The sequence below is a fragment of the Callorhinus ursinus genome, unplaced genomic scaffold, assembly GCF_003265705.2.
Source record: "Callorhinus ursinus isolate GAN/ISIS: 27379988/994484 unplaced genomic scaffold, GSC_fseal_2.0 scaffold169, whole genome shotgun sequence".
Lineage (NCBI taxonomy): Eukaryota > Metazoa > Chordata > Mammalia > Carnivora > Otariidae > Callorhinus > Callorhinus ursinus.
In genome coordinates, this window is record NW_027397231.1 from 108285 (window position 1) to 119651 (window position 11367).

General features: G+C 39.3%; 1 protein-coding gene across 1 annotated transcript; it reads right to left on the bottom strand.

The window, feature by feature from the left end:
* Window positions 1-284: 284 nt before the first annotated feature.
* Window positions 285-10523, bottom strand: LOC112817009 (phospholipid-transporting ATPase ABCA3-like; the record flags this gene model as incomplete). The annotated part of the gene is made up of 5 exons (XM_025863865.2): window positions 285-580; window positions 985-1058; window positions 8939-9129; window positions 9499-9669; window positions 10336-10523. Coding segments are annotated over 5 exons (747 nt in total), but the record flags the coding sequence as incomplete, so codon positions are not given.
* Between the last annotated feature and the right edge of the window lie 844 nt (window positions 10524-11367).

Below are 11367 nucleotides of genomic sequence, written 5' to 3' on the forward strand. Positions count from 1 at the left end.
GGTGTGGGTGTGTGCACATGCATATTCATGGGAAAGATGATTTTTCCCCCCAGGCTTTATGATCTTCTTACATATAATTTAGTTGCTAAAACATAAAGCTTTTGGTCTTCAGGCTGTCCCATCTGACAGCCCCATCATTTCTGGATGTTTCTGTTCATTCACAGTACTCAGGAATAAGTCTTTGTCCCCACCCTGATAAATGCTGCACTTACATGTTTCTAGCATAGAAAACAGGAATTTTAGATTTGCACAAGCCATCCATGTAAATCTACAAAGAACTGACATATGGTCTCCTTTGGGGGACTCTTTATTACATAAATACATACATATATATATATATATCAAGATATACACACACAGAAATGCCCCTCTGTGTATCCAGGTATAGTAGAGAGTACTAAGGAAGACATAGTGTCAGTAGTTAGAAGTGAATCTCATTGCACCTTTTTTTTTTTTTTCAGTCCCCTTCTGTGTTCTCTGGGGTAGCAAAGGTCAGGAAGACTTGTTCCAGCGTTATCTGACTGATGGAATAGTCTTCTAAATTCAATTGCTCTTTAGCTTCCTCCAAAATACCAAATACCTTTAGCAATGACAACAATAAAAAAAAAGTGCAGTTACCATTGCAGCCATCACTTCCGGCGCCCAACCCAGATGAGCCTCTCTACCACTTCCTCCAACTCCTACCAAGTTATTGTTTGATGACAAAAAGCACAGATGGGGGAGATGAGAAAATGACAGAATAGATCATTGAGAATCCACGAGGAAGCAGTTCTCTGTCCCCATTTTCTTGAGGGGGACCAAAACATGAGATTTAGAGATGGAATTCTGAAGCAATTAAACTCTAGGAACTATTGAAAAGTAACCTAAAGTCTCTGCTCCTTCTATAACATTAGGCTCCCATTCCACGGGACAGTCCCAAACACTTCCCCATCATTAGTGCTTTCTTAACATGTAACATTAGAAGAGCATGGTTGCTACAATTACCTTTCCCCAGCCATTGTCCTTGCTGGGAATGTAGTAGTTAAGGATCCCTTGATTCTCATGTTTTAATTCACTACCTAGGAAAGGAAAGATAGATGAATAATCTTACAGATTTCATTTTAAAGTTCCAAAATATTGCTACATCAGCTTAATTATACACAATAAAGGGATGAATAAATGTGGCAAATAAAAGAGGGACATCATCTAAAAGCCTACCTCTTTAGTATATGTGACATGGTTAATTCTTTCAGCAGGCTTTAGTCACAAAAAAATTGTTAGCTTATATGCACAATGTAAAAAACCTGAGACTTCTAAAATGCTATTGTTACTACAAACCAAGTTTTGAGAATATGAACTGGCAGGATTTTCATTCTGGTTGTGTATGCATGTACAGTGTGTTTGCTGGGGAGTAGAGCTCGGCAAGGCTTACTATTCTTCACATGCCCTGTGAAAGAGGAAATCACAAATATAAATCCCCAAAGTCAGGCTGTGTTCTTATTTCTTTTACAGGTGAATAAGAATCCACTGGTGGAATGAGAGGGAAGGGGGGGTATCCATTTCAAATCCAGAACAGATAGATGTGTTTCTACTTATCATTGCATATTTGAAAATTATTACTAATTAAATTAATTGGGGTTAAAATTGTTTTAAAATATATGTTAAAGTAATCAAAGAAGTCATGAGAATGAAGTGGGTCCGGGCGCCTGGGTGGCTCAGTCAGTTAAGCATCTGCCTTCAGCTCAGGTCATGATCCCAGAGTCCTGGGATCGAGTCCCACATCGGGCTCCTTGCTCTGTGGGGAGCCTGCTTCTCCCTCTCCTCCCCACTTGTGCTCTCTCTCACTATCTCTGTCTCTCTCTCTCTCTCAAATAAATAAATAAAATCTAAAAAAAAAAAAAGAATGAAGCGGGTCTAATACCTTGGTAGCCTATAAGTAAAGCAAAACCTAAACCAGAGTAAAATGCACTTGAATCTGAGAAAATGAAACTCAAGAACAGAGAACTACAAATAGCCAACTAGGTTTTTGCAAATTAGACAACTGCTTAAGCTATAGCAAACCAAATATGCCCTTGCTTACCCACATGTCTTTTCTATATAAGCCTCTCCCTTAGCTCCTGTTTGTGGAGTCCTCATCACTGTTGGTGTGGTGCTGCCCAATTAGATTTGATATATGTGTTAATAAACTCTTGAAAATTGTAATATGCACCAGTTTATCTTTTAACAGGTCTGGTGTCAGAATCAGGGTCCAAAAGTGCCCTCCCACCCAAAAGCCCTGGGAGCAAAGAGCAAACAGGCATAGGTACTCACTGAGCCCTTTGTACACACTACTTTCACATTGTGCCTGAAGATTGTGGGAATTCATAGTGCCTGGCTAGAGATTTAATAAACACATGCCTCCCTGGATGAGACTAGTTGAAAAGCAAAGAAGGAGTGTCTGGAAAATTGGGCCCCTTTAAGATATCTGGGCTGAAAACAGATTCTTGTTGCAGCTCAATGCACTCATCCAGGGAGTAAATGCTCGACTTAGGAGAAACATTTATCTTAGGAGGTCACCCACTCCACGCTCTCCATCTGCATGCCCATCATGAGCACAGCTTGTTCTATTCACACAAAACTCCCTAGACCACTGTCCTGATTATTACAGCTTTACATTCCTTCTTGTTTTTCTTCTTCCCTTGTTGTATTGATCACATTCACAATAAAGGTGGAGGCAGAGTCTGTGGTCCTTGATTCCTTGTCTTTGTACCTGCACATTTGAGTCTCCTAGACTTTATAGGTTCACTTCAGCAGGGACAGATCTTCACCCATCAGCTAGAGGTACTGGACTATTGTTGTGGTAGCTTCCATGCGTAGGCAATGCTTGTTATCAGGGTCTTGGTTTGGGTGGGTCCAATGCTTGTGCTCTGAGGTGGGGGGGAAGAGGGGTTGCTATGTGTTCTATGGTTTGATTATCCTACCAACTGAACTCTGCATTCAAGCAGGGCTACAGGCTGTGTTCCACAGTCTAGTGGTGCCCTTATCTGGATTCTTTAATCACTTCTGGCCAGATGAGGTACAGGCTGTGTTCCTTACCAGGGTGGTGCCAGTAGGGGTTTGGACTCCACAATTGGGTAGGGCTAGGGACTAAGAACCATTGCTTTTGTTTGGGGGAGGCCTCAGGCTGTGCTCTCCAACTGGATGGTGCTACCATCTGGTCTCTGTGTCCTAGTGGAGCCACAGGCAAGGCTAAGAGTCAGATAAGGCCTAGGTTGTGCTCTAAAATTATGCAGGGGCTATGACTGTGTCCCAAACCTGGGCAGGACTGCTGGCTGGCCTTTACAATCTAGTAAGCTGCTGGCTGTGTTTCATTGTTGGGTAAAGTCACAGGCTGGGCTACTTCTTAGGAGGGCCTCCAGCTGTCTCCCATAGTTACATGGAGCTAGAGACTGTGCTCCACAGTTGGGCAGGGTCACTGTCTGGGTTCTGTGTTCAGATGGGGCCATGGGCTATGCTCCATGATTATGTGGGGTCCACTGCCTGGGCTTCTTGCCTGGGCGACTCCATAGGCTTTGTTCAGCGACTGGGCAAGGTCACAGTCTAGGATCTGCTGGTGAGCAGTACCATAGGCTAGGTGCCTAGGCTGTCCAAGATCACTCTGCATGCTTCCTGGTTATGTGGGGCCAGAGACTATACTTAACAGGAGGACAGGATTGTTGGTTTGGTTCCCAGTCCAAGCTGACTGTACAATGAATTCCATAGCTTCCTGGACTCACTGATCAGGCTTCCTGATCAGGTGGGTCATAGGCTATACTCAGCAGTTGAGTGTGGCTGCGAATTTGCTTCTCTCTCCAGGTAGGGCTATAGAACAAGCTCCACGGCTGGTACAACTTGTTGGCAGGGAACCCAAATAAGGCAGACTGCCCACTGAGTTCACTGGTCAGATGGGGTCAACGGCTCTGCTGTGCAGCTGGGCAGAGCTATTGGCTAGAATCTCTGACAAGACAGTGATGAAAGTGCAGCTGTAGGATGGGCTCCTTGGCTTTCTGATTTCTCTGGCCAGACTTCCTTGTTGGGCAGGATTGTAGGCTATACTCAGCAGTTGGTCAGGACTTTGCATTTGCTTCTCTGGGCAGTGCAGCTGTAGAATGGGCTCCACACCTGGCACACCTTGTTGGCTAGGGACCCAAATTAGGCAGAAGTACCCTCCGGCTCCCAGGCCAGTCATAGTACCAGCTCAGCTCTGCAGATGGGCAGAGCCACTGACTGGGATCTCTGCTCCAATGCCAGTACAAGCAGGAATGTGATCTGCCATGATCTGACTGCTGGTTGCTTTAAGTACTACCCACCTTCTCTGTTCCTATGTGATCCCCGGTGGTAAAGCTCCTCAGTGATCCCCGTAAGGTGAGACCCAAGTGGGTCTCCCAGAAAGTGTCCAGCAATACTGGAGAACCTGATGTTCACCTTTGGCTCTCTTTTTCCCATTGGAGAAACCATTGGCTTAGGAGGGCATTCTCAATGTGCCAGCCTGGGGAAAAGGGTGATGCAGTTGGTATGTAGCTGCTCCTCTTACCCTTCTAATGTGATCCTTCTCAGTCTCTGTTGTCCAGGAGGCTGCTTTAGCCTCACTCTCATGTTCTGGGGTTTTCACAATGGTGTCTCATCTATGGATAATTGCTAGTTGTTGTTCTTGTGACTGGGACTGAAGTCAGGAATGACCTATGTTATCATCTTGATGACATCACTCAATAGTATGTTTCATTCGTGTTGTTTCATATAGTTATAATTCACTCATTTTTTTCCTTTCTGTACAGTAATCTGGTATATGATTATTTCATAATTTATTTTCCATGCTGATAGATTATAGGGTGCTTCTAGTGTCTGAATATTGTGACTATCACTGATTCAAATATTATTTTACTTATCTCATAGGACAGGTAGATGCAAGTATCTAAGGTATACCTGAAGATGGAATTTTTGGGCCATTGCTCTTTTTATAATTTGTTGTACCAACTTTGGTTTCACCTCAGAGGTGTGGAAAGTGGGAAAGAGGGTCACTCCCACACTTCAAAAAAGAAAAGGGTGGATACATTGCAAATTCATGTCTTTTCTTTAACTCATCAGTTCTGTGATTAGGCAAACACTGGACAAACAACTAACATGGTATGTGGGGAGAGACAGGCACCTGCAGGGAGAAACAGGAAGAAAGTATTTGCTTATATAAGGCAGGCATTGATGGCCACCATATAGTAAGAAGATTTTGCTAAAATTTTAATATTTTGCTAAAAGTTGAATATTGGAGCTAGCATAAAATCATGAAGACCATATTTTTGTTTTTAATCTCTCTTATTCAGTTTGCATTTGTAATGTTTTTTTATATACAGCAGAGAGTTGGAATTTGCTTGTTAGTCAATCTGAAAAAATACTTTTTCATTTAGTTGGAGCTAAGCCTTTTAATTTATTGATTGATTGATAGTACCAATATGTTCTGTAGCAGTTCCCCTATCTTGTTCTATATGTACATGGAAATGGAAATGCATAGATCTATGTACACACATAAATGAACACACACACACACACACACACACACACGCATGCACAAACACTCCCAGTATGGTGGTTGTTTCTACTTCCTGTTATATTTGTAATATACAAAGGTTTGTATTTTTGTTCTAATGAACAACTTCATATTAATATCTTTATACTAATGTCCATAATCCCATCTTTTTGAGATACTCTTTTGGTTCCATTTATGAACAGCATTCTCTGTGCTAGTAATCTCTTAGTTCCCTCTACCGACATGCAATTTAAAGCAATGTTCTATCATTAACAGCTAATACGTAATATATAGTCAATAATCATATTTAACTTTCCATATATTCTTTGCCTTCTTTCCCTGTTTTTGATAATTGTATTATACATGTATGTCTAAAATATATACCAAGTATGTGATATTTTATCACACAAATACCCTGCATTTAGCCCTAGTTCTACAGTTACATTTATTCAATGTCCATTAGTTCTTATGCAGAAGCTTCTCCAACCATTTCTTAGTTGATCTGCATGTGCTCAATCTGATTTTATTTCCTTTAGATATGTCTTTTTGTCTGCAAAGCCAAAGTTTCACCCTTGCTTTATTATTAAAGTGCAATAGTTATATTAGAATATTCATTGGCATTAATGATTTGAGGTCAGTTTTTTGGGGAGGTGTCATTTGCCTTTTCAGTTAGGTTTTGTTTTCTTTTATTTTAGGAAATTTTCTTGATAGTATTTAGTATTTATTCCATTCTGTGACATTTTTTCTTTGTAGACTATTTTTATGATTGTGTTGTATTAACATTCCCTTCCTTCTTTCTTACTTTCTCTCAAATGATTGTTTATCTTTTTGTTTAATGTTTTCCTCTTTTTCTCCAATCCAATCTCCATTTCCCTTATAATTCCTATACTGTCTATTTGTTCCTGGTACTTAATTATTTTTTGAAGGGCTTACTTTATTTTTTTAAAGATTTTATTTATTTATTTATTTGAAAAAGAGAGAGCGAGAGAGAGGTGCAAAGCGGGGGGAGGGGTAGAGGGAGAGGGAGAAGCAGACTCCCCACTGAACAGGGAGCCCGATGTGTGGCTCCATCCCAGGACCCTGAGATCATGACCATATGAAAGCAGACACTTAATCGACTGAACCACCCAGACACCACTGAATTGTTTACTTTAAAAAATGCTGTCAGTTGTCTTTCTATATCTTTTTGTTGTCTAGTCATCTAATTTCTTAGCCTTCTTATTGTGATTTAGTATTTTCTTTTCATGCAACCATTTATTCTAAATATTTATCATTCCTTTGGTAAGCCCATTATAGAAGTGGACATTCTAGCTATCTTTGCTTGTAATATTTATTTAATCTTTTTAAAGGCTAATATTTACATACGAGTTCCATGTCGGTTCCTTTTCAGTTCTGTCATATTTGAATAGCTATTTGCTCAAAATAATGTGAGGAAGAATGGGGCAACAACCACCTGACAGGTGAAAAAGTGTCTCAAACCCACATTCCCATTAAAGTTCTTGTGTCCACATCCTTGGGGATAGCTTTTGGGTCAGTGTTTAGTGTCCCTTCTTTAAGTAGAGCAAGTTGCTAGGGTAGCACAAAGTGAGATTTTTCTAGTCACAGCTTTTCTTTGTGGTGATTTAGGGACCACATCAATTAGAACTCTGATACAAGTACTCAGAAATATTTGCCAAATGAATGCATAAGTGAATATTGAACTTCCTAATGGACTATGCACTAAAGAAAGTCTATTTCCCACACCTATGTTCTCCACATGTACACTACAATCCATTTCTTTCTACTTTCTGATCTCCATTCTTATTGCATAATCCATCATGCTATTTTCTATTGTTTAGAAGTCTGACTCCCCTGCCTGATACAAAATAGACTTCTATGATATTTTGCTCAGCATAGCAGGGTGGAAACTAAGGTAAAAATCAGAATTATTAAGTCTTGACATGTCCCTGCTTTATATTTAGGAAAGAGAAGTAAAGGACAGAAAAAAATAGTTGCTTTCTCTGGTATTGTACCATATAGGCAGAGAGATGCTTACTGAATTTAGCATGTAGAAGCATGCTACTTTTGAAAGGAGAGAAAAGCTTACTGATTCTTATTTGAATCTCAATTCCATATCCTGGCTCTGACAGAAAGAGACCAGAGTTACATTATTAGTGCAAGGAAAAAAAAAACCTTTAAAGTTTTGATGAATGATATTATGGACTGAATTGTATCCCCCCAAATTCATATGTTAAAGTCCTAATCCCAAATGTGATTGTGTTTGGACAAAGGGCCTTTAAGGAGGTAATTAATGTTAAATGAGGTTGTAAGGATGGGGCCTCAATCCACTACAACTGGTGTCCTTATAAGAAGAGGAAGAGACACCAGGGATGTGCACACAGAATTAAGGCTGTGTGAGGACACAGCAAGAAGGCAGCCATCAGTAAGCCAAAGAGAGAGGCCTCAGGGGAAACCAGACCTGCTGAAACCTTGATATTGGACTTCTAGCCAAGGAACTGTGAGAAAATAAATATCTGTTGTTTAAGCCCCCTAGTCTGTGGTATTTTATTATAGTAGCCCTAGCAGACTTATACAGATTATATGTGCAAATAATTGAGAATTATGTTCAAACATATGACTTTAGATATATAAATCATACAGATAGTCCTAATCTACAACTGCCCTACTAGTTAATATACAAAAGGTTGGTGAATACTATTGATCTTTGAGCAATACAGGGAGTACTATATAACTTTCAACTCCCTCCAAACTTAACTACTGATAGCCTACTGTTGACCAGAAGTCTTACTGACAGCTGATTAACATATATTATATATGTTATATGTATTATATGCTGTATTATTACAATACAGTAAGCTAGAGAAAAGAAAATGGTATGAAGAAAATTATAAGGAAGAGAAAATTCATTTACAGTACTGTACTTACCAAAAAAAAAAAATCCATGTATAAGTTGACCCATGTCATTCAATTCCATGTCGTTCAAGGGTCAACTGTATTTCTGTTTGTTTGTGGATTTCTTTCTGTGAAAACTTCTTAACACAACCAGGCACAAGGATTTTATAAGAACAAATATTAAAAAGGATCTCCAAGGGCACCTGGATGGCTCAGTTTGTTAAGCATCCAACTCATAATTTTGGCTCAGGTTGTGAGATCGAGCCCCACAATGGGCTCCACACTCAGCGTGAGGGCCTGCTTAAGATTCTCTCTCTCTCTCTCTATCCCTCCCTGCCCTGGCTTTTGCACTCTCTCTAAAAATAATTTTAAAATTTTTAAAAAATAAAAAGGATCTCAATTATGGAAGATCAATAAATATCAATACCTCACAAGAAATAGTTATTGGAGACACATGCTATCTGGGTGGTGAGAACAACTAATATGATTTAATACATCTCTAACGAAGTTAGCCTAACCAATCTAATTTACCTGGGAAAACCGTTGCAATATATTTTTTAAAATTCTCTAATTCTTTCTCATCTGTATCCATCTTGAACTTAGCCTTCAGGATGTAAACATTGCCAAACTTGTTCTTGAGGTGCTGAGGGCTGCCCAGGCAAATGAATTTTCCCTTCACCATGATGGCCAGCCTGGTACAGAGGGCATCACATTCCTCCATACTAGCAAAACAAGACACCAGAATGATGTAAGGCTGAAAAGACCTCCTTTGGAAGATATTCTGTAGTTCAACTTTCTAGTATTTTGTAACTCTTTAAAATGGAAGTCGCATTTGCCCATCATCAACATCATGGAAAGTGGAGATACTTTCAAGTTCAAAGTAGTTGAGAACCAAATTCTCAAATGGAACAGATCATAAATTTTCTGCCCTCTCCTCTCAGTGAGAATTCTTGGCCATTCCTTTCACTAGGATTCAGGAGGAGCTCATACTTAGGCTCGTTTACTGTCCTATATTGCAAGCCCCAAATACTGCTCTCCCATAGCCATGAAAACACTTCCAACCCTTAATCAAGCCTCCCAATAAACCACACCTGTGAGAGGTAATGATGATGACTTTGCCACTTTCACGTGCCCTTGTTACTGTGTTCCAAAGCAGGCGCCGGGCCCCTGGGTCCATGCCAGTTGATGGCTCATCCAGGAAGATGACTGAGGGCTTTCCCATTAGGGCAATGGCATTACTCAGTCTACGTTTGTTTCCTCCACTTCATGGTCAAGAAAGAAGAAGCAGAGATTAAATTACATTACAGTAATTTAATACATCAAACATCTATTTAATACATGTCATCTTTTACAGAAAACAATTTGCGTATTTCCAAAATGCTGAGTCAGGGAACAAGCAGAAGTACTAAAAATGCTGATTACATGCAGCTCAACCAAGGCACCAGACCCAAAAACACCTGCAATAAATCAAATCATTTTCATTTGAAATGTAGAAAAGTGACTTTTGTTTACAAAATCAATTTTAGCCATGTCATCAGTGAAATTTATATTATTCTTGAGATTTCTTGGGATTCCTAGATACATAAGCAACATAGTGGCCAGGCTAATACAAAGAATCTTACTTTTTTTTTTATCTGAGAGACACAGAACTATAGAGGTAGAAAAATAGTCTCTTTTGTAATTCAATGGCTACAATTCTAATAACACCAAGATTTTGAGTTCCATCTCTGCAAAGGGAAGATATGATACTGTCCAGGTCTGCTTTACTGCTGGCATCTAAACACTGGCAGGGCATGAGATTGCTTCATAGTTGTTGCCTCTGTTTGTCAGTGGAACTTTGGTTAAACAGTAGGCACCCATTCCAAAGAGCAGAAACACAAGAGACTGATCAATATTAGCGCAATGAGAGCACCAGTATAATATCTCACCTGTAAGTATAAATAAACTTGTCAGCATAGGGTTCCAGATTTAGTGATTGCAATAGTTGATTCACATATTGTGTAATCTGGGTCTCAGGAACACCCCACAACCTGGCATACATGACCAAAATTTCCCGAGCAGTCATGTAATCCAGCAAAGCATCAAACTGTGGACAATAGCCAATTTTTGACCTTACCTGAAATAAGAGAATAAAAATGGACACAATTCAACTATCTTACTGAGCATAATAGTAAATACGGATAACATAGAAGACCTGTAGTTCTCCAGCCCATGCCTCTAAAAAGGTTAGAACCCACAGAGTTTTTCCAAAGAATTTCTTCTCCAGTGATTATAGAATCATTGCATCTGGAAGCCATTATCATGTATTGGAACACAAGTGTGCAAAAGTACGGATTTTTCTATCATGATGTTATCTCCCTATATATGGCCAAAATCAATTGATTAAATAAATGGAAAATAATCTTAAAATAACAGTGCACCTATTTACATAAGTATATTCACCTGAAGAAGCAGAATGAGATAGAAAGAGGTTAGTTTACCATTGGCTCAAACCTTATTCGTTGTAAGCCTACAGGAAATTCTGATGACCCTAAAAAGTAAGAGATCTAGATCACCAGTGTGATGTATAGTGTTAATAACTGGGTGGATATTTTTGAAATTTGGTACCTTATTTTCTCTTATACATCTTCATTGGTTTAGTCTCAAGGGATGCTAGGATATCATAACCAAAGACTGTCTAGAAGGAGAGGTTCGACAATAATATCTAGGTTCAGCTCAGTGACATCCTACTTTTTGGTAGTGGTAGTAGATAGTTGGGCAATAACTAGGGTCTTCATAGCTCTCTTATATGCAATATAACTTTATGACCATTGTTTAAAATGTAGGTGAGTAGAACTGGGATCCTAGCTCTTATTTCAGTCATATTGATGGTAAAAGAAGACAACATATTATAAAAATTTTATAATATTTAGACAAAATATCTGACTAAAATTTAAGTTAAAATCAATAACAACAATGAA